Source organism: Calypte anna, chromosome 17 (genome assembly GCF_003957555.1).
Source record: "Calypte anna isolate BGI_N300 chromosome 17, bCalAnn1_v1.p, whole genome shotgun sequence".
NCBI classification, from domain to species: domain Eukaryota; kingdom Metazoa; phylum Chordata; class Aves; order Apodiformes; family Trochilidae; genus Calypte; species Calypte anna.
The window spans coordinates 9,990,089-10,014,054 of NC_044262.1; the positions used below are offsets into that span (position 1 = coordinate 9,990,089).

Here is a 23,966-nt window from a genome sequence, read left to right on the forward strand (position 1 = left end):
CCCAGCACCCACCAGCCACAGCTAGGAAATTCCCCAACCTCACAGGGACACAGGAGGGGTAAGGAAACCCTTCTCTCTCTGCCCCACCAGCCACACAACCCTTCTGCACGAGCTCTCCATCGTGTTCACCTTGCCCAGCAGTGGCAGGAAGGTCTCAGCCACAGAGGGACCACACTCTCCTACCTTATGCAGCACTTGGGCCATGGCTTCTCCTATCCATCCCAGCATCCCCACAGCTTTGCCAACAGGCTGAGCCCTTCTCCCAGGACCCAACAGAGCTGCCAGCATGGACAGGCTCCTCTCCATCCCCGAGCTCACTTTGCCTCCCTTCCCTTTTCCCTGCATCCCCTCCCCTCTCTCGCCTCCTCCCATGGGGAGTTTCCCAGCAGCTCAGTAATTAGCATCATCATCACCAATGCTAATAACACCACCACAGCTCCTGCCATCCAAAGCTCCAACAATTTGAGAGCCATCATCACGCCCCTGTAACCTCCCCAGGGGAGGCAGGCAAGCAGCATTACCCCATCACAAGGATGGGGAAGAGGGAAAAAAATAAGCAGCAGCTGGTGGCAGAGATGGGCAACCAACCCAGGAGCTGTGACTCAGGCACCACACCCATGGGACCTCCCTGTCCCACCCCAGGGAGCTCTCCTCTTGCAGGGAGCCCCTTTAGAAGGAGCTCAGTGGCTGTGTTGACAGCAGGACTTATCCAGAGATTACATCTCTTGGTTTAGGAGTCCTCAGATAGGGATTTTTTTCCCTGGGCATCCCTGCATGCAGCCTTGGTTCCTCTCTGCAGAACCGTGGGAGAGCACCAGGCAGAACCACATCTGCAACTTGGAGTTGGGACCTTTGATGGGACAGCAGGAACTGTGGCATCCCATAAAAACACCTTAGATCAACCATTAGTCCCCACCTTTAATTAAGGACTCACTGTTTACTGATGGATTAGAGGAGATTTCTGCTTTGAGCCTTCCCAAAATGAGGCATCTGGGGGTGACTTTTGTCTGAGCAGCCTGACCAGGGAAAGTTTCTCTCCTGTCTTGGGTAGAGTTTGCTACATTTGATTAAAATGGCTTCCATGGATGGGAATGGCAGCTTTCCAAAAAAGCCCACCCAGACTCCTCTACAACAGACTGACACAGCCCCAGGAGCCCCCTGGGGGACAGGACAAAAGCAGAACAGAGGGCAATGAGCTGCTTCACGTTTGGCAAATACCCGAAATGTTGTGAGGTGCCACAAAGCCAGGGGACACAACTGGCAGCACCAAGACAAAACACAGTTCACCTGAAGTGACCCAGCCTGGTCCATCAGAACAGGCTGCAGAGATTTTCTCCTGGCAGAAGAGCCCTTTCTGGAGGGTCTCTGATGGTCTGAGGACACCCAGCTGCTGTAAGCCACGTGCCAGAGAGGTTCTGCTGCCTGCCAGGGGGGTGCCTGGGCCAGAGGCAGCTGCCCACAAAGAACCCAAGTTGTAATCCCACTCTGTAACTCTGCAGAGCTGCTGGTCTGATGAAAAACACAATAAAACATTCATCACTTTGATTTTCATGGGATATGGACTATGGCCCATTAAACACCAAGCAAAGGGCATTCTTTAAAACCCAAGACAGGCACTCACCCCATGAGCACTGTGCATTGATCTATTCTCTCTTGGGATAAAACAGGACAAGTTTAGTGTCTGCAAGGAGGAAGATGTCATTTTTTTTCACACACTGCTGCTCTACACATCCTCTTGAATTCTCTCTATGCTGCTTCACTACCAGGTACGCCTGGGAAATTAACCAAAAATGGAACAAACCTGGAGCAAGTGGGGAGTTAATACACACACTGCAAAGTCACACAGGAAAACAGTTGCTGAAAGGTGAAACAGCCCTCAGGTAGAGCCTGAGCTCCCTGTCTGCAAGTGCAAACTCTGGGCTTTGAGTCCCTGCTGCCAGTTCCCCCATCCCTGAAGGATGGGAGGAGCTGGGTGTCCCTTGCCTGCCCACAGAGTCAGGAACAGGAGGATCCCAGGGGGCTGGAGGGCTCCCCTGTGACTGGGGGGGATCTGTGCCTTCCCTTGCTCCTTCATGGACATCCCACAGCTCCACTCCTGCTTTTTGTCTTGCTCCTGGTGGAACATGGCTTTTATTTGGTTTCTGGCTGAATGTCTGAGTTAAAAATAAAAGGCTATTTCTGGCAAGTGGGTTGGTTTTTTTTCTGCTTTTGTATTGCCTTGGGTGCCCCCATGCTGCTGTCTCCTTTCTGGCTCCAATGAGCTTTGTTTTCCTTCTCAATGATCCTGTTTGCACCGGTGAGCAGTAGGAAATGCTTTTCCTATTAGAACATTTCCACAAGCACTACTGGGAATGAAGAATGAGCTCAGTGAAGGCTTAAAAAAAATCCCAGTTAGTGTAAAGATCCTGTCTCCAGTGGTCAGAGAACTGAGAATCAAGAATATCAGTGGTCAAAAGGGATGTGTACATCTGCATCTGCACACAGGTTGTCCCCATGACCTGCAGACCAGGAACAAAGGGCTCAGTGCTAGAAACACTTCCAGGCATGCCTGTTCTACAGGACAGGCTTCATCCCAAGCTCTGCAGCTCAGGCTTATTCTCACCTAGCATGAAAATATTTTATTTCATTTTTCTTAAATGCCAAGAAAAAACAGGCCTATCTTTCCTGGCTCTAACTTAATCCATCTGGAATCATTACAGGATCAGAGGGCTGTGACAGAGTGTTACAGGCTCAGGATAAAGCAAGAGCCCCAAAACCTTCAAGCACCCGTGTGATCATTAAATCTTTGCTGCTACATTCCATCTCCTGGCAACAACAGGCTGAGGACTTGAAGCTTCTCACTGCAGATCACTGGGTTCAAATATCTCCACGCCCAGAAACATGCCAGCATTTGTGGATGTGATCCCTGGCTCCAGGACTGAGAACAAAACCAGCACAGCTGCAGGAAGCTTCCCCAGTATGTTGCATTTCCCACATGTCACAACAAATATCAACACAACCAGAAGATACCAACCTAACAAACAGCTCAATTGTTCAGGCTAAAGACATCAAAAAGACTGTGGAGAGCTTTCCAGGGCAGGATCTCCACCGCTCTGCAGGGAGCCAAGCACAGACTGAGTCAGAGCTCTTCAGTACCCAACCCAGGAACCCAGAAATCACCAACATCAGGGCCAGCTCCTCCTGCCTGCTGCAGCTCTTGAGGAAGGAGCCTTCACCCAACTTCCTCCCAAAGAGAAGCTCCTAGCCAATGATTTTGTACCACCCATCTCTGCCTAATGATTGAGGAATTCCAAGTGCCTCTGCAGACCATTGATGTGACCAGAGATGAGAGGGAACAACAGCTGAGCTCCCAGGTTTGACAAATGCAACAAACATTTTTGGTTGCTCATCAAAAATCTCTGTTACTTGAAGGCAAGAAGCCTGCTCCTTCTGAACCCAAGAGGCTGATCAAGTCAGACTCCACACAGCAAGGTCTCCAGATTGCTTTTTCTTCTGGAATTCAAAGCATCCCAGCATGACAGTCCCAGACTCTGGAAAGCTCAGGGAAGGGAGCTTTCCCTCAAGGGAAGGTTGCCAATGTCACAACTAAATACCAAGCTCTCATAAACCAGTTCATGATGGTACCACTTGTTCTGTCTGATGGACAGTGAAGCTGAGGCTCAAGAAAGGCAAAAAAGATTTGCCTGAAGTTGTCCAAACAGCCAAGAGCAGAGCTGGCTGCAGAGAATGTCTCACAGCCAACAGGCCACACAGACACCCCCAGGCCAGGTGAGAAATGAGGTAAGAACATGCCATAAGAAGCTCCCAAATCAGTACTGGAGGGAAAAAAAAATCTTCCTACCGACTGTGACACCTGGAGTCGGATGTCATTGGTACCCAGGGGGGATGTACTGGGCCCCTGGGACTTTCTCTCTGAACTGGACTGGTGCTCCTGGTATTTCTTTGACCTCGCAGGCAATGACAAGAACTCCTTCCCAGAGATCTTCAGATCTCCCACGTGATGGCTGTCCCCATTTTGGTCCTTGAAAAAAAAAAAAGAAGAAACAGTCATTGCACAAATCTCTTGTCTCAGGTTTATGTGGAGATCTGTTGGCAACGGCCACAGGAGAGGAGACACAGGAGAAGCAAGAAGTTACATGGAGTTCAGAGAGTGTGAGTAGGGCCCCATGGTGTGCAGGGCTAAGTGAGGACATTTTGCCTATCCCTGAGTGGTTTTAATGAGCAGAGGTGAAGTATCACCCAAGCAACACACAGGAATCAGTTTCTCCACAGGGAGAAGTCAGAGAGAAGTAGCATCCTCTTAAAAATTCCAGGAAGGGAAGCAGAAGCATAGCTGGTTTATTTACAGGCATGGGGAATGATGCATGCAAGGTCAGATGCAGTCACTGCTGTTAGGGATCTCTGCAAACTGCACTCATGAAGACTTCTTCTGAACACAGTGACAACCTCACCCTGCCCAGGACACCAAACCCTTGGCACAAGTCTCTCCTCTTACTCTATCTTTACTCCTTCCCAGCTCCTAGCCATGCTGCAGCCCACACTGACCCAGGGATAACCTGACCATGCCCTGGGAGTGTGGCTATGCTGGATGCTCCCTGGCATTTCCCACCTCTAGGACTTGCCTCCCAGCACACAAGGAGCATCACATGCCTCAGTGTGTCCCACTGGCTTCTGCAAGAAGAAGGGCCCTTGCCTCATGATTTCCTAAAACAGATGAACATGAGTGGCTGGAGTCCCATTCAGCCCCTTGGCCAAGCCTCAGACCATCAGATGTATGTGGGGACTGGAGGGGAAGGTGACCACAGCAGATGGCTACAAGCAGTTCTCTGTTCTCTCACTGCTGTCCTCCTTTCCTCTCTTCAATACCCCTGCTCAGTGCTCCCCCAGATATGTAAAATATATGATTACACCTCCATATAATGCACTGAGAGGCCTCCCCAGAGCATCCCCACTGCAGCAACTCCAGGCAAGGGAAAGACACTTGACCCAGCTCAGGAGGGAACCCAAGGGACCACAAGGTTGGGACTTAAAAACACACACACCAAAAAGCCAAGGATATTGAAGAGAACTTTTAAGTCACAGCACACCAACACCAGAGTGGATGCTGTAGCCAGAAAGTCTTTTCCATTCCTTGCAATACAAATAGGAATAGTGGGAACAAGTAAGGAGAGATTTCCTTGGATGCTACTGATGGGACCAATGCAGCCAGGCTGGTGTTCACTTTTTGAAAACCAGCCACAAAAGTGGATTTCAGAACTGGAAAAAACTGCCTTCTGATGCCTTAATGCCTTAGTTAGAGCCCCCAAACTGTTCAGCAAATGACAAAAAGAAGAGATGACTCAATTATGGGATGTAAGCACCTTCAGGATGGAAACCAGTGTGTGATAAAGAGATTTTTAGTCTGGCAGAGAATAAACAAGACCCAATGGCTGGGAGCTAAAACTAAGAAAGTCCAAAACAAGGAACAAGACACAGGTTGGAGAGTGCAGGATGATGAGGGAGGTGGCATTCTCACTACTGCTGGGTCACTCAGAGCCCTGTATGGACTTGCCCTGGCAGATCTGCTCTGTGCAGACATCAGACAAGAGTTCCTGGGCTGGGTGGTAAAGAGGTGTCCCTGCTGACTTGAAGGCTAGCTCTGCAGAGATGAAGGGCAGAAAAGGTGAGAGAATAAGCAGAGGGTGCTGCAGAGATCGTGGTTCAATTCACTGATAGGTTCTTTGCAGACTTACAGCCTCACTATAGCAAGATGGAAGTGGTCACCTCCTTCAGGAAAGGGGATGACTGAGCCCTATGGCCCTAATAATCCTGTGTAGGATTTTCTGAGCAACTGAAATGATTCCTGTAGGTGGAAAGGCTCAGTGCCTCCCAGCTGACTGCAGAAAGAGCCTTTGCCCTGGGGAGACTGAAAACATGGATCTGCTCAGGTCTGATGCTTCCAGCAGTGAAACAGCACAGACAATCCCCAGAGCCCCTTGGAACAAAACCCCCTCCTACAAGGCTCCATCCCCTGCCTCTGACCTCTCTCTTCCCACTCCTGATGAATGCAGCACTGCTGGGCTGACAAGGCACTGAGATTGGCCACCAGCCACTAAAGAGGCTAAAACGCTGCTGATTATCCTCTCAATAAAGGGCTGTTTTTTCCAAAAAAGCACAGAAGTGGCTTTTTCAGCTTTCAGTTAAGTGCCTTCTTAGTTAGCCCAGCTGTTCCTCTCCTCCAAGCTCTTTGGTTAATCCCATTGACTCCAATGATACCTGCTAATTGCATGCTTGCCTGCAAATGAAGCCAGTCAGCAAACCATTACAGATTCCTCCTGATCTTCAATCTCTGAGGCCAGACATCTTTGCTTACCTTTTCAGAAGGGAACTTCAGGAGGTCCAAGCTGTCCATGCTGTTCCTTTGGAGTCTCTTTGGCCTGGCTCCTGCAAAACAATGCACACTGGCATCAGGAGGGTGTCACTTACCCACGGCACTTATGTCACACAGATAAAATTCAAACCAGGGCAGAACCCCCCCTCCTGTTAACTCTGAAGTCTGGAGGATGAGATGCTGCAGCTGTGCTGTCCTTGAGATCCAAACATTATTTTTTTTCTCTATTGTTTTGGGTCGTTTTTCACAACACTATCACAGCACAGTCAGCAACAGCTTGGACTGCAAAGACTTCTGCTGTCAAACCAGTGGCTGTGACCCTGATCTCAACTGAGGCTCTGGAATTCAGGAGTTACAAAACCCACACTAAATAACAAAAGTCAGGGGACTGACATTGAGAAAAATCCTAACAAAGATATAGTTTAATAAAGGTGCAGAATTGTTGCCTTATCTTCATGTTTTTAGCTTAAAGAATGTATCTGGGATACAGCTTCGAGCTTTTCTCTACAGTCATGAGGGCTGGAAAACTAAGTGAAAGAGCAAATATTTCCTATCGTAACCATAACTATCTAAACAGCCCTAAAGGGTGCAAAACCTTGCCCTGAAGCAGTCAGAGAAATCACAACATTTGGCAGTGCTCATTATATTTGGGATTTTGTAAAAGTCATTTTAATGCAGTATTTGAGTAGTGGTGAAAGCTCAAAAAGCAGAAATTGAGTGAAACTCAGTTCAGCTCCAGCTCCTGCTTTCCAAACTCTACCTTCATGTCTCCCTCCAACCTGCTTCCAGCTTCTATTGCCTTGCCCACCAACCCAGCCAGAATTCACACAATGGCCCCACGATGCCTTCACCTCCTCTGGAAAATTCCCCCTTTCACCTCCTGCTCCTTTTCTCTGGTCTTTCCTGAGGGTTCTGTTTGGCTGAGCACCCCCTGACAGCCCACACCAGCAACACCACACAGGGCAAACCCAAAGCTTTGGACTCAAGGTCCTGTAATAACTTCCAAGCTTCAGGGGACTGGAAACCACGGAGCTTGGGGTGGTTCCTGCAGCAGCAAACCCCCCAACCTGAAGGTTCCTCAGCCTCCCACCCCCACCTAACAGCAGAGCTTATGTTAGAACAGCACCCACGGACCCTCTACAAACCCCACTGAGCTGCTTAGTGGACAAACTTAACATGAGAGAAGGCAGAAAATTGAGTCTAGAATAAAAGACACCTACAAGCACTTAACCTGCTGGTACATTTGGGTTTCAGAGCAATGCCCAAGAGGCAAGGGCAGCAGCTGGGAGGGAGCCTGCGTCACGGCGGCTTTTAACGGCCCCTTCCAGGAAAGCAAGAAAAGAGCCAAGTGTGTCTGATTAGATAAACACACATCATTTCCAACAGCCTGGAGAGTCGTTAATTATACACCTCCGTCCTCAGGTGCTTTTGTACGGCTGCAACAGCATTAAACCACTGGCCAGAAACCATTAATCTCTGCTCTGAGAAAACCTGCCTTCCCCTTTGTTAATTTAATACAGGCAGTCAGCTGAGAGCACCCCGGCAATTAGGGCACGCAGAACAATTTGTCTTTTTCAGTTGCTTTGATGCTGCTGTTCCTCTGTTACCATGTGGATTTCATATTCAGTTGAGCTGAGAGAGGAAGAAGTTAGGAGTTACAAACTCAACTTCAGAACCATCCTAATCACCTGGTTTCTTCCAGAAGAAAACACGACCAGCACTGGGGCCAAACGCCAGTCTTGCAAAAACCTAGGGTTCTGCCATAGCCCCTCACCATGGGTGGAATGAGCAGTGCTATGAAAACCAGCAGCTAGAGGAATTCAGAGGCTCCCTATTAACCAAGGCTATTACAAGAAGATAACACAGGCAGCAGTTCCCACCATGCCTGGGAGAGCTTCTCCCCTTTCCTCTGCAGCCCCCACATCCTCCTCTTCCAGCCCAGCAGAGAGATTTCCATACTCACATGCACCCCACGACAGAAGGACACATTAAGTCTGTGTCTCCAACCAGGACATCCCTCAGATGGCTTTAGCCTCCTCCAAGTTATTTTTCCCAGAAATACCTGCAGCACCACCTAATACCCAGCAGACGTTCAACTCTGCCTCTTTCTTCCCAGTGCTGCTCAACAGCAGCAGCCGTGGATGCTGAATGGATGGAGCAGCTGAAAACCTGGGGCTGTTCCTCTGGAAGGTTTTTTCCTCTCTCTCCAGTATTTATTGGCATGTTTACCAAGCCTGCTGCAGAGTAACGGAAAACCTCAGGGGCATTTCTAAATGCTCTCTCTGTCTTCAAGGCTTGCTGAGATCTCTAATAGAGCAAGTTGAAACCTTCTTGTGAATATCAGCTGAGCAATGCTACTGACTGGCTGTATTCATGCCCTGTCTTCCTGGAACTCCTTGGAAGTTGTTCTTCTCAGTGTCCAGGCTTGCTGTTTCTTTTTAAAATATTTTTTTTTCAAAATCTCTTCCCCCCAGCCCACAATCTCAACACCACCATGAACCAAGGTTTGGGGTTTGTTAACTTTTTGCATTTGCAGTTTGGTTCCTGGCCCAAGCTTTTCACATTCCTCTACTTTAGAACTTGATGGAGCAGTCACCTCCCCATCTGGAAGGGAGCAATGAATTCCAGGGAAGGGGAAGCTTACTGCAACAGAGGAGTTGGGGATGCTCGTGTGCCTGCTTGCATTTGAGACATTCTTGCTTCCCCCAGCTCCCATGCATGCCCTCATCTCACAAATACTTCTTATTCTTCTGCCCTGGGGACACTAACCCCATATATCCACCTCAGATACCCCTCTAGATTCATCTTCTTTTCCTGCCTCACATCCTCACCCTGCAGAGATGACAACAACCCCTTTGCACACTGTGGTGCCATGGGTAGAGGAACCTTTCTCTAAAATCTTTTCTTCACAGCCAGAAGTTGGGTAGTGTGTTCTCCTTGCCCTCCTTGAGCTCTTCAGGCTGATCAGTGCAGGACTACACCAGGCTCTGCATGGCTGGGGAAGAGGCTAAAGCAGAATGCTGATGGGGTGCATGCAGCAAGCACAGCATCTTCCCACCCATTTTTCTGTCTGCTTGGTCCCTGCCACCAGCTCCATGCTGCCTGGAAGGGCAGGATCAGTGTGATCTCCAGAGGAAAGGACTCTATTCCTATGTCACTGGCAGGCCCTCCAACAAGTCTTCAGTTTTGAGAGTAAACTTAGAGGAGAAATGCTCATGTAGCAAAAATCCTCTACCTTGCTGCAATCTGAAAAGCTGCCACAGAACACACAAGGGTTTTATGGTAGGATGGTGATGGGGGGGAACCATCCCATAGAGATCTGCAGTGGGGCAAAGCTGGGTTGAGGGCATGCAGTTGTGTTCCTCTGTGGTCGGTGTCCATTGCCAAGTGGTGCTCCTGAGACTGACAAGATTGAGCAGAACATGTGCAGCAGCAGCTCAGAGAGCTCTCCCAGAAGCTGTCATCATGCTGACATGTGCTTTGATAACTCTGAGGTTCTCCCCCCACCCCCAGCAGCCTGGAGAGCTGCCTCCCCCATCCCTCTCAGAGCCACAGCAAACCCCCCAGCCCAGCTGAAGTGACAGTCCTGGTGGCAGGGCGGAGCACACTGTGTCCCTCTGGGGTGGCTGTACCAGAGGAAGGAGAATTCAACCTGACAGAGGACTCCACAGAAGAGCAACAGGGAAAGGTTGTAGGGCCAACATCATTATTCCCACCCTGCCTCCAGCTCTGCTGCCTGCACAGCCACAGCCCATGGAGCTCAAGCTTTGCACCACAAAGAAAACACAACAACCCTTGGCACAAGCACTTGCTGTATTTTCATGAAAAGGTCATTTTACTCCATACCCATATTAACTGAGTTTTCTTTTGAGTTCTCCTTGTCCAGGACAGTGCCTCCCCCTATTTGTACAGACCTTTTAGAACCTTGATTTTGGCAGATGACTCTAAATATTGTTCAATATGATTCCATTAGACAAGCAAACCAGTTGCTTGGGGTGGCAGACTGGTCTGTAAACCCTCCCCAGCTCAGAAGTGACAGTGGAGATACAGTCCAGCAATTTGAATGCTCACAGAGCATCTCAAATCATTCATTCCTGACATCTTATCAGGAAAGCTCTGTCAAACTTGTGCTCCATTAGTACAGCAAGTTCTTCAAAGAAGAAAGGGGAAAATTTAAAGAAGCACAGTAACAAGAAAGAAAGGGAAAAAAATAAAAAAATCAAGCAACCTCCAGCAGGACAAGCATCTCATTTAAGGCTTTAATTAGTCTTCAAACACATAATGGGTTCTGGCACTATAAATCCACTTGACCTCTATTATTGCCAGCACTTGCATGATAAATGCAGGCATTTGTTTTCCCAGTTGTTACTGGGCTAGAACAATACTTTTCTCTAACTAGAGAAAGCAAATAATATCAGTTACTTAGGATGACTGCACCATAAAATGCTGGCACCAAAGTGTTTGTGTCAGTCCATGGGAAGGACCATCTGCCTACCCCCAAATCCTTCAGGCAGGAAAGGACCAGGGGAATCCTGACAGCTCTGGCCCCTCCTGAGAACAGAGCTAGCTGGGCACAATGTTTTTCTCCCTATCAGTTATTTTAGGGTTTTTCTGGCTGAAAAAGGGTTGGACTAGATGATCTCTGAGGTCCCTTCCAACCCGGCTAATTCTATGATTCTATGATTCTATGAACAGTCCAGACAAAAGCCAAGAGCAGGTATTGCTTACAACAGAGAGGACACCTTAAAATAATAAAACCAACTCATGTCTAAGGGTCAGGGGAAGCTGTGGGAGTGTTTTTTCCTGTGTGCTGTCCCAGCAGACTTCTTCAATCCCCTCCCATCCTCAGCTTTCCATTGTCAGAACTGGGAGCCAAAAGGACAGGAATGAAACCTCTTCTGCTGGGAAGATCTGGGCTCCAGCATTTGCTCCAACACACGGTGTATGCATTGGCACACAGACAGCACACAGCTGAGCAAATATCAGCCTTCCAGACAGATCCTGAGCACTACAAAAACCTGCTCCAGAATAATAATTTTGCAGGGTTTTTTTCTCTGTGGAAAAACAGTTCCTTTAAAAAAAAATAAAATATATATGTATGTAGTATGCAGTAATAGAAGTTACTTTTGAATCAAGATTCTTATCTGCATCACTTGGCAGAAGATGCTTTGAGTATGTGTCAGCTGAGTTCCTCATCCTCCAGAATCCAGTCTGACAGCTGAACAACTGCCTGAAAATTCCAGCAGCATTGCAGAGCCCCACAGCACCCATTGGCATTTGGCTGACAGCAGCCAGGCTGAGCAGCAGCACAGAGGCTGCTCAGGTGGGGAGAGGGAATAAAGGCACTCAGGACCAAAAAAGCCTCAACATCCCCAGGGAAAGGTAACATCTGGAGCAAAAAGTCTTCCTTAAAGACAGAGATGGCACAAGGGAGTTACTTTCTTCCAGTGGAGGCAAAACCAGCACAGCTGAGGAAAGCTGCAACCTTTGAGGAATAAGGTGACCTTGTATCTTGCAGCCTAACAAACCAATTGCCATGATGTCAGGCAGATCTTTTATTCCAGTTTTCCCCCACCTATGCAATGGGCATTGGCTTTTCTCTGAGCAAGGCTGGAAAAAGGTTAATTTGCAAATGAAGTGTTGGCAATTCAGTCCAAAGACTGAAGGGTTTTGTGTGTGTTTGTAGTACCTGGACAATGCAGAGCATCCAATCATGCAGCATCCCAGAGAGAGTCAAATCCAAGCCCAGGAGCTTGTGGGGAGCTCCAAGCCCCAGTACAAGCAGCCTCCTGTAACCAGCCCCTCCTCCAGGCAGTGTCTGTTTAATAGATAAACACTGATGGGGACAGGAGGATGTTCTGGGAGATAAATTGATCTGGGTGGAGCAGGCTGGGAAGAGCCATGTCACCTGGAGGCTAATTCAAGAACCATGGAAAGGCTTGGCAGGAGCTTTTGGCAGGCTTGCTTCTAGGAGCAGGATTTTCTCTGCCAGCATGCAGCAGAGCCCCATGACCTCCAATCTTCCATTATCAGTTTGTGTTGAACAAGCAGGGATCAAAAATAAACAGGGCTTGAGCAAGGAAGTGACACACAGTAATTAACAGAAGCATCTCCAGCAGCCAGACAAGGGAAATTACAACTGCTGGGTCCTACAGACTGACTCAGGGAGGGCAAGAGGAAGAAAGAGCAACACAGGACAGGGATTTGCAGTGCTCAAATGCTCACAGGAAAATCTTCTAAAAAGAGCAGCAATGTCCTTGATCCCTTCTCCTGGATGCTGGTGTGAATCAGTCAGTGTGCAGCAGCTCCTAGAACGTGGACTCTGAGTTCACAAGCTGTCTGTCCAAGCTGCCAGGTTTTCTGCTGAGCAAAGGTCTGTGGTCTGAGCATTTGTCCTGCCAGGGCCAGTCTTGCTGTGGAGTGAAGGACTCTGGTTCCTGAGGTTAAGCAAGAGATAAGGCTGGCCCTATCTGGGTGAGAAAAAGAACTTCTCCTCTGTCCCTTTCTTGCCCAGTGCTGCAAGAAAATACTGTACTGTTAGATCATCCTCATCATAACCATAGGCATTTCCAACACGTTGGCTGTGTTGTCTGTGGAAAATGCATTTGGGAACCAGACAGCACACACCAGAGCTGGGATGGCTGCAGGAGTCCGGAACAGAAGCCAAAGGGAACTTCAGGCTCCCCAGGCTGGAGCTGGAGTTTGTGTACAGAACTGACAGTTTCCAAAAAGTTAACTCCCCCCACAACAAGAGGTCCTTTGATTGATGGATTGCTTTGCTAAAAGCCACACAGCACCTTCTCTACCCCAGGCTTCAGGAACTGGCCTCTTCCTCATCCTCCTCTCCAGCTCCTGCTGTCTCCCCTGGCATCAAGGTAAAACAAGTACTTGAGTTCCATTAGCACACTGTCTTCTCCTCCAGTCCTGAAGCATTTCCTCTGCAGTGAGCTGAGAAGCCTGGCTGTACCCTGACTCTGGGAAGGAGGCTCATGTACAGAACAAGAAGAACATTAAATACTTCCTAACGCTTTGAGAGGATTTTAAAATTTCATAAAGCTGATAGTGGCGCAGTCTGAACTGAGTGCTAAATTACTCAGTTTAAATTCAAATGAGTCAGAGGTTCATCCCCCCCATAACTGCAGCTGGAATGATTTAACAGCTGTAACAACACAAGCTACTCAGATTTGGAAAAAAACTCATTGCAAAGATAATGAAGGGGCATCCTTTAACACCCTGAATCTCCACCCAAGCAGCTCCCCATGCAGGCAGCACTCCAGCCCTTCCTGCCTTGCTCCCTTACACACCACAGCAAGGACTACCACAGACTCAGGGTCCTTTAGATGCTTCCTGCAGGTGTCTTACCAGAAGGCAGGTGGGAACAGTTGCTCAGAAGCCAAGACTCCCCTGAGCATCTGTTAGAGCACAATAAAGCATCCAGACCACCTCCCAGTGCTGCCTTGCATTTGGCCAAAAGATACTCAGCTCCTGCCAACAGCCTCATCCACCAAACCCCTGCAGAAGGAGGCAAAACCACCACGGCTGCAGAATGCAACAAGGCAGAGCTGCAGCCCATCAGCTCTGGGGAAAATAATCAAATATAGTTGAAGATTACTTAATATTCAAATATTCAGCCATTTCAGTTGCTATGCTTACTCAACCTGATGGGAAGAACAGGGCAGGTTCTGTGCTGGGACTCCTGTCCTCATCTGCTCAGCTGAAGACAAACAGTTCCCTAACACTGGGACCACAGCCTGGGGGAACAGGGCTGTCCCCCTGCCAGATGGATGCTGGGCTCAGAGGGACACAGCTGTCACCCAGCACCCTCCTTTGCAGAAGGGTTGAGCAAACCACAGAGAAGGAAGATCCTTGTGTCTGGGGTGCATCCCAGCCCCAGGCAGAGGCTGGCATGGGATAGCAGCAATGCCTCCTCCCTGCTTTGCGTCAGCAGAGGGATGGTCAACCCAGCAGATTTCAGCAGCCCCAAACACTTCTGAGATACTTCAAAAGATATTTAAAGTAAGCAGACAAACAAAACCAAACAGGCTAGGAAACATAAAAGCAGATTTTTTTTTCTCTCCCTGTCTAATTGATCCAAGGGTTCAAAGATTCCTGTGAAGAAGGCAAGCTCAAAACTGCCTTGAGGATGCAAAGCCCCAGATCCAAAGCCACACTGAGCCCATAACTGCTGAGGAAGGAGAAGCATTCCACGACCACCCAGGCTCAGTTGCCCACTTCACCACCTGGGAACACAACCTGGAGCGTGGCTGCCTCTCCCACAGAGAGGAGCAGAGCTACAGCTCCTGGGCAGCCCTGCCTTGTGCCCACCCTGCTGCAGCAGAAGGTGTGCAGAGAGCAGGGCAGGCTCCCACCCGAGTCCTTTTCTGCCCTCACTGAGCAGGGCTGAGCAGTGGTGTCTGCCTGCTGCAAAGAGCACAGAAACCACACCAGGAACCAGCTTTCAATGCTCTGAAAGCATCTTCATGCCAGCAACACCTTCTGGAACACCTACACCCCCTCCCTTACTCACACCCAGCTGCCAGGAGAGGTGTTGCTCAGTGTCTCCTAACACTGCTGCTGCTATCAAAGATGACGACTGAGGCTGACATGCTGCAGAGCTGGTTTTGGAAGAAAAGCAGCCTAGAGCCCCTTTTCACTTTGCAGAGGTACTGATGCACGTCCCAACCCCCTGACAGGCTCCTCCACCCCTCTGGTGCTGGGGGGACCCTCCCTGAACCCCTTCTCCCAGCTGGGAGGTTGTCCCAGCCAGTGCCACCCTCCAGAGGGAAGGCTGAGCAGGAGGAATTGCTGAGGGGAGGGCTGGCTGTTCACCCCTGGGACATCTCCCAGCACCAGGCAGCATTTCTTGGTGTTCATGGTTACCTTCAGCCCTACAAACCAACCCCTGATGGGCACACCATGTTCCCTTGCTTCCCCCCAAACACAGAATCTTACCAACCAGTCCTCCATGCATCACTCCCAGTGTGTAGAAGAGGACAAGACCAGGTTTCAGGGCTACATTTTTTTGGGTGTCTGGAGAAACAGACAAAGCCTCTGTTTATTTGCTTCGTGTTTTAGCTACTCCCTGGCTTCTTCTGGTTTGTTGCTTTAAACTCTCAGTGTTTGCATTGCTTGACAAGGTCGGTGCTTTCACAAGACTTCTGCAGCACTGCCCCACTTCCCTGGCCTCCAGCTTTGCCTTCTGATGTCCAATTGCTCTCAGAATATTAATTAAAATCACAAAGAATTCAGAAGAGGAGCCAAAACAGCAGGGGGAAATATCAGACACTCCTTCCTCCCTCAGCCCCTGGAGGATGATGCCCAAGACTTAGAAGCAAAAGTAACCCGTGAAGGACATCACAGTCTGAGGGTCTGGTCAGGGTTTCTCAGACCACAGTACAGATTTTTCCATAACTCAAATTTATTATGAAACTTTAATTTAATCAAGCAGGCAGAATAATGTTTTATAACATGCCTGCTCTATCAGATGGTTTTAGCATCCTTATGAATGTAGACATTTTATAGTTTTAAGCAGGGAAAATAATCTGAAGGGAAACAAAAAATCCCAGAAAGCTCTCCTCACCCTGAGATTTGACATCAAAGAGCACGGCTGGTTCAGGAGTCAACTTGAATTTCAACCCTCTCACCTGCTTCCTATTACAGAAACAGATGTTCCTCTTGCTGTAAATTGCTGCTATTAATATAAATAATTATGCTTTTCTAATCATTTAATGGGTGCACAGGAGGGTACTGATGCTCCTGGCAGCCATTAAATACATCTCCCATCTTCTCAAGGGCTCAGAGACAGGTTGGTGGCCTCTCATCCTCCACTGAAACTCAGAATAAAAGCTGAAGCCAGAAGAAAAGCTGAAGAGAGCCAGGCTCCTCTCCACAAGCCATTCTGCAGACCCCTTGTCCCTCCAAATCTCTTTGCAAGAGGCACAGCACCTTTCCAGGTGGATGGATGTGCAGATGCATCCCTGTGGCTCAGCACTGCACCTCTCCTGCTGCACAGCCCAGCACACACAGAGCGCACGGGCAGCTGATTTTTGCCTCCCCAGGACAGTTTAAAGGGCAACACATCCCATCTCCCACCGACTGGAGAAGCCTCACTGTGCAAGGACACTTCTGTCCTGGGCTCTGGGGTTTCTCCCTCCCTCTCCCGCACACTCCAGCCCCAATTGCTGGTTTTCTTCCAGAGAACGTTCTGTCCTTTGCAGAAATCAGCCCCAGCCTTGGGAATGGGAGCCGCGGCTGCAGAGATGAACGAGGTCACTGCAACCTCCCGTGAACACCGGCCCAGCCCCACTCACACCCCCCGCATCCCGCACCGGGCTCCGGCGCTGCGGGAGAGGAGGGGAATGGAGCACGGGCACATGTGGCTCGCTGGAGGGCAGTGACCACCAGCGGCTCTGCCTTGTCCTGCTGCTCCTTAGGGAAGCCCAGGGACTGCCCGGGTTTCCCATGTGCCTTAACCAAAACCCCCCAACCCTGGGGTGCTGCTGCCCAGGGCTTGTGCTGTGAGATGTGGGCAGTGGGGCTGTCAGGGAGACAAGGGGGGGGACACTGCCACAAAGGGGGGGGGGACACTGTCACACACCAGGCTCAGCTCTGCCTAGGAGGGGTTCTGCTGACACCCAGACCTCCCTGACTCCCAGAACACACTGTCCTGCTGCACTGGGGGACCAGGTCACTCCATAACAGGATGCATTCAAGCCCAGACTCAGTGGGGTGAGTTATGAGTGCAGAGAACCCCCTTGCTTTATTTTTTAAATTATTTCCAGCTAAGAAAAAGCTGTGCAATAGGTCTAGAGCTGCAGAGCCCCCCTCCCAGATAAATTGAGCCTGACCCCTCCTGCTGCAGCTCTTCTACACAGTATGCTCATGCATCCAGCCCAACACAAGTCCTTGGCATTGCTCTGCTACACTCCCCAGCCACCCATCACCTCATTTGTTCTACACTGTGCTGTCCCAGGAGCAGAGGCAACATCAAGTTTATTTTCCTGTTCCCCTTTCAGAGCAAAATCTTTTGCCAAAAGCAAATCTTTTGCCACCCCAGGGAGGTGGCAGGGATAAATGTCCAGCTCTAGCTAACATATTTCCCAGTAGCTATAAAGATGGGCAGGATGTGCAAAGAGTGGCTGGGACAGCCTTGTGCCCCAAATGAGCTTTGAGGAAATAGCTCAGCTCCAGCACAGCTCCTGATGGAGCTCAGCAGGGCCTGCACACAGCTTGGCTTCTTACAAGAAGATTTAGCACTGATGCAGGCAGGCTGCATCTTCAGAAGAAGTCAGAGAGCAAACACAGCCCAGGCTTTCTCCAGCCTGGGACAGCCTCCAGCCTGCCTCAGCCCCAGCACCATCTCTCTGTGCCAGTTCTACCAACAGGGAAGAGAACACACTGCCTGTGGAAATGTGTCTGCACTGACAAGGTCATATTTAATCACCCAGCACCTCCCGGGATGCAGTTTCATCTGTGTGAATTTAATATCTGTCCACAGCAAGAGCAAACAACTGGGAGTGCCCCGTGCCAGGCACCCACCAGTGGCTGCAGTGGGCAGTTCCAGGACAGGCAGGTGGCCCCTGAGCTGGGGACATCTCGGGCTGACAGAACACAAGGACTCAGCTGTGCTCTCCTGGTCCCTGGGGAGTGAAAGCAGAAGGACCAAGTGCAGTGAGTAAAAGCATTTTGTCGACTATGACCAAGTCTTGCCACCTTTTTGTTTTTGTTTCCATGCTGGGCATCACTGCAGCTGTTCCAGGGGTGAGACAGCACCCAGCATGCTGATGCTCATAACCTGCTTCCAACCCATGATGTAGGCTCATTCCCTAGGTGCTCATCAGAACAAGAGCAGACAAAGATCCCTGCCAGCCACCTTCTGAAAGCCTGCTCTATCAGTCAAATCAGTTAGAAGGGCCCTGCAGAGCTTTAAAAGAGAGAAAAGCTGTTTTGATGCTTGCCACAAGCAATTTCATTCCCAATGCAGATTAATTCCATTAACTCATTGTGTGCCCATTTTGGGCTAGATCCTTTCCTTTCCTTTATGGGAAGCACAGAGCAAGCATGCTGTGGGCTCCTTTCTGGTAAAGGCATTCAATAGCCTCATCCTGCTCTGGCATTCACATTTCCTTCCAGGTTGCCCACTTCCAGACACCTTCCCCTCCCCATACACCACATCTTTCACGAGTCTCTTCCATGCCAGCACAAACCCAGAAACTCACCTTGTGCTTCATAGCCAGAGCAGTGGGGAGCTGTGCCCATGTCCTCGTCCCCAGGTCCCAAGCCCAGGGCTGCCCTGAGCTGGGCCATGTTCAGCTGTGCTGTCAGTTCACCATTCCGGTCCCCGATCTGCAGGGTGAAAACCAACAGGCTGCTGGTTACCAGGGAATGTGCTCCGAGCAAACAAGCTTCTGGAAAAGGGTTTGCCAGCCCCAGAGCAAAGCAAACACACAGCTAGCCAGAAGAAAGCTTGGAGATGCCCTCAGAGACCATACAAAGCCCAGGCTTCCACCACCCAAGCAATTCTCCTGGGTGGGAAGTCAGGAGAAGGTCCCTGCAAGCTGTGCTGGGTGCTGGCTGCACCTCAAAACTCATTTCTGCAAAGTTCAGTGCAATGAACTGAGGGGGCACAGCCCACCCACTGCTACACAACTGGGACAGGGAAAAGTGAATGTCTGGGTCCATCCTGGAGCCACATATGTCTTGGCAGAGAGCCCTGAAACTCTCAGCCCTTTTTCTCAAGTATTTCCATGAGCACCAGGCAGCCTCGTGGGCAGTGCCACACTCAGGGCTTGGGTGCTCCGAAATCCCTTGTCTCCTGGCTCAGGTCCATGCAGCTCTGAATTGTTCCCAGTGATCCACCCACACAGGACTAAAAATCTTCTCCAATCCCTTTTTTTTTTCCAACTTCCCATCTCTGACTGTCCCAAGGCTGAGGAAGCCAAGGCTACATGATCAAGAAGACATTTCCAGTGATTTCTGCTACTTAAAAAGGGGAGTTTTAAGTCGTTCTGCTAGGATTTCCTCAAAGTTAAATGAAACAAGAAAATTACTGTGCTGCAGAAGCCCAGTGAACACAGAGGGGTCACTCAAACTTCTAATCATCAGAAGAACAGCTGCCTCTGTTCCAGCAGACAACCTTGGCTGTTCCCTGACTCCCTGCTCAATGTCTTGCAACAGCTCTTTTGTGGTCCTTGGAGATAGGCTGCAGCATGAACCAGCCTAGAACAAAATCATAAATCTCCACATTATTTCTGACAAAGGCCCAAGCACCAGCACAGGGAGGCAGATCAAACAGCTCATCAGGCATAAACCCCCTGCCAATTACAGGAGATTTGCTGTTGGCATTATCTCCAGAGAAATGGCCATGTCCTGGTTAGGTCTCTCAGTCCTTGATGCTCTGCTCAATGCCTCCCTGATTTTCACTCATTCCAGACCCTCTCCAAGGCCCTATTAACAACAGAGAAACACACTGGCAGGAGAGTGATGCTAGGCAAGACCTACTACACAGAGCCTAGCAGAGTCATCATTCTTGCCCTCAGCTCAGATGCTTCAGTTTCCCCAGAGCCCCCTGCACCACGCAGAGATGGGCAAGGTACTCCAGAGCAGTGCTTGAGAGCTGGGAGAGCTTCCAAGGTTTTTAGGAACACATACTTCACTCCAGCTGCTTAAGAAAATTTTCAAGTAACCTCTGGTCACCCTGCAGCAGCTTCCAATGTGCATTTAAGCTGGATTCAAACATCACCATCAGGGTAGAAGGGAAAGGGGGTGATGGAAAGTGAGCTAAAGACCTTAGTGCACAGAGGTTTAACTTCAGCAGGTCTTTCCTGGGCAAAATGCTGGAGCTTGCCCCAAGGGCACACTTGGCTCCCAAGGCTAAAACAAAACAGCTTTACAGCAGAATCACTGACTGCTAGAAGCTGAAGCAGGCTCCTCCTCACAAGCAGTCTCTGCACTGCCCCATAATTAATACGTTAGGGAGTTCAACAGCCACCTACCATGAGTACCCTCCTGCCATGCCATGGTAATCACAGCCATCACCCCAGGATGAGACCACCACAGTGAACCCCCACCCCACCCCCTTGGCTTTTCCTTCCACCCCCAGAAGTCCCCAGGACCAGTGCTGCTCCTGTCCTGCCACCACCTCCCCCAGCCATCAGCTGCCTCTGAGTACTCAGCCCTGGGCTGCACACAGGGGCCTGGCTGACTAAAGCTAGAAAAGTTAATTTGTCCTGAAAAACCCAAGACTGAAGAACAGTATTTCTTTTGCTCATCTGATAGGTGTAATTAAATAAATCATTAGGCTGGTATGTCAGCCCCAACCCATGATTTAGCCAATCTAACTGACAAGCAGAACACACACCAAGCACTCCCATGTGGTGATTTCAACTGCTGCTTCCACAGGGGCATTTCTTCATCTGGGAAGGACTCAAGAGGCCATGGCCAGTTTCTTGATAGCACACTGGAAAGCCCAAACAATGGCATTCTTGCTTTCCCAAGAGCACCGCGTTTTTGCAGCCGGAAAGCTGCAGCTAGCTGGGCAAGAATGTTTCCAAACCTGAGCAGCTGCTTGTGTGACCCCCCCATGGGGTGACCCCCTGGAGGGGGCTTCAGGCTCTGCTCACCCAGCATCACCCAGGGTCCCATTGCACTGGGACAAAGCTGGAGTCCCCACCTCAGGGCTGGGCCCCCCACCAGCTCCAGTGAGGTGACAGAACTTGTCACCTGTACACTGTGTGTGGATACAGCAAGTTTAGAGCACCCAGACCCCAGGAAGATGCTGACCTTGTTGTCTCCTTGTTGTTCACTGGCCAGCAAATCCAACCAGAGCACAGCGCAAGGTCCATCCAAGGCAGAATCTCCCCACCTTGTGCTCAGGGAAAGGAAGGGTCTTACCAACAGGACACACATCTGAGTTCCTACACACCAGCTGGGTGCACAGCACCCACAGGTAGTCTGCAGGTCCTTTCTCACCCAGGAATATTGGTGAAGAGCCCTGCACAGCAGCTGCACTAAACTGTAATTAAGGGGAAGGCTGGGAGCCTCCCATAAAAAAATATTTTCCAGCCACCCTCTGCAGTTCCTATAGAGACCATTGAAACAGCACAAAGGCAAAGGCTTTCCAGAGCAGTTATATCAAGAGAAGAACTGCATTAATAGAACTTATTTTATGCCAATAGGTTCCTCTCAACAAGGATGGCTGATTCCCTCTGATCTGAACCAGCTTCTCTTACCTCTCGTGAGATTTCAAGATGTTTCCTTGCAAAGTGTAAAGCTTGTTCATGGCTTCCCAGGGAGACATAGGCATTTCCAAGACTCCAGCAGGCTCTTCCTTCTCCCACCCTGCAGAACAGGAAACTGTCAACCACAGAAATGCTGGGCAAAATCCAGCAGCACAGCAGCCCTCTCAGGGCCTCCTTCTCTAGAGCATCAACAACAAGGTCTCCTAGCTCTGCCTTTACCTACAGAAACATTCTGCAAAGGAAAATCAAATGCACTCTGCATCCTAAACTCATATGTTGAGGCCAGTAAGATCAGAGAATGAGAGCAGAAGCCTCCAAAGTAGACCTGCACCCACAGTGGCAAAAATCTGAGCAGTGTAGCCAAGGGTTCAGAATGGATCAGCTTTATTTGTGAGTACCAGGCTGAGAGCAGAAGCCAGAGCTCCTGCCCCACTACCACCTTGCACAGAACCTTTCCTCTCCAGAGATGCACAATGCACCAGGAGGACATTAACATCCAGCCCTTTAGCTCACCAACAGCCCAGAGCCAGATTAACAAGAACATGGCAAGGAGAGGACACTGGAGGCATGCAATGTCCTGCTGAACACCAGCACTGTGGCACCCAGGGTGCATGAACCCCCTGAAACTTCAAGCAAATGTGAACCCATTTCCACAAGGTCCCCAGGGTGCTGCTGCTGCTTCTCTTCTCTGGTTCTTGTTGTCAGGAGGTAGAGTGAATGTGAGGCTCTCACCCCCAGCCCCCCAGGTTCCAGCACCTGTTTGCACAAGCAGGAAGAGACCTTCTGCTGATCAGAGGCTGCTCAGCTCTGCAAAGGAGCAGATGTGGGGGGTGATGGGATAAAAAAAGGACCTGGGGGCGCAGGGGGAGGTTCAGCGTGACTGCAACTCCCTCCTCAGAGGTTGGGGCGGGTTGATCAGCATTGAAACATTTTTCTTGTCACCCTGTTCAATACCTTCTGCTCACAGGGTGTGTTCCCAGCAATGCAGGAGCCCACAATGCCTGCACCCCCACAGCATGATTCACCCTTGGGTGGGATTATACCTTCTCTGAGCAGACACTGCCCGGGAAGAGCCACAGAGCTCCCATTTTAATGTCTCTGCTCCATCTAGTGGAGGACACCCAGGAGCCATCAGCAGTGACACACAGAGGCTGCAAAGTCACTTCAGCTGCAAGAAGGCTCCAGGATCAGAGGGGGTATCCAGAGCATATCTTAAAAAAAACAAAGCAAAAACTAAACAACCAAAAAAATTAAGAATTAAGCCAATCCTCCTAAAGAAAAAGGAGCACCACATTTGTTTATCCCATGGAAGTTTCTAGCATCATCTCAGAGCAACAGGACAAGTAGTGGCATGTGTGTATATGTCCTACCTGCACAGCTTAAAGAAAATAAAATTTTTTGCAGCTTGAGGAAGTTGTAGAGGGGTCTTTCTGGGATCAAACAACAGAGTTCATTGCAAAGTGCTCAATACAATGCATTTTCTTGAAGTACTTATTAGAAACCTCACTCAGCCCACGCAGTCATAGCTTTAAGGACACAATAAACTCCACGTTTGAATGCCATGATGAAGGTGTCAATCATGTTATGTTTTTGACAGATGATTGGATTAAGGTCTGGGTTCTGAGACATTTTTCAAGACTTTCAAGAACATAGGCCACTGCTGTTTAGTCCCAGCAGTAAAGAACAGCAAAGCAGCAGGGAAGGGTAAGTGCTTTGAACACACCAGAGCAGAAAAATCAGAAATGCCAATTCCTGAGGCAGTCCCTTACCTGTCTCCCAGCTCCTGAGCTATCACCAGGTGTTTTAGGTGGTACTCAATTGCTTTTTCATAGTCTTGAAGCAGTGTGTAGGTGTTTCCTAGGCTGTAGCAAGCCTGGGCTTCTACTGCTTGATCTTTGAGTTGCCTGGAGACCTGGAGTGTTTTCCTGCAGGGAACAGGTGGACATGAAGAGACCTGGTCACTGCAGGGCACGTCTGTAAGGTGACAGGAAAGTCACCACTTTGGCATGCCCTGTCCCACCCTGCAGGCTCAGAGGTGGCTGCAGTGCTCGCCCCTGGAGTTTATGACTTGACCACAACAGGTCAGGATTTCCAGGGGACATCAGCCCCAGTCTGGCACTTACTTGTAGTACTCAGCAGAGATGTCAAACCTCCCCAGGAAGATGTGTGCATTGCCCAGGTTGCTGTATGCTCTGCGTTCAGCTGCTTTGTCCCCAAACTCCTTGGCGATGGCGAGGCGCTGCGGCAGAGAGGGAGCAGTGAGCTGACACAGCTCTGCCACAGCTGGGACATCAACTTCTGGGTTTGCAAAGCTCCCACCCTGCAAGGCAGCAGTGCAGGTGCCTGGCAGGGCTGGA

The 23,966-nt window shown here is 49.7% G+C and overlaps 1 protein-coding gene across 1 annotated transcript in view; it reads right to left on the reverse strand.

Moving 5' to 3' along the window:
* Window positions 1-23,966, reverse strand: part of GPSM1 (G protein signaling modulator 1) — a 68,792-nt gene that overhangs the window by 19,614 nt on the left and 25,212 nt on the right. The window contains exons 6-11 of the mRNA XM_030461459.1: window positions 23,733-23,848; window positions 23,379-23,534; window positions 21,601-21,709; window positions 18,589-18,715; window positions 6,353-6,423; window positions 3,842-4,021 (exon numbers count right to left, since the gene is read on the reverse strand). Of these exons, the coding sequence (XP_030317319.1) occupies window positions 3,842-4,021; window positions 6,353-6,423; window positions 18,589-18,715; window positions 21,601-21,709; window positions 23,379-23,534; window positions 23,733-23,848 (759 nt within the window). The remainder of the gene's footprint in view (window positions 1-3,841; window positions 4,022-6,352; window positions 6,424-18,588; window positions 18,716-21,600; window positions 21,710-23,378; window positions 23,535-23,732; window positions 23,849-23,966) is intronic.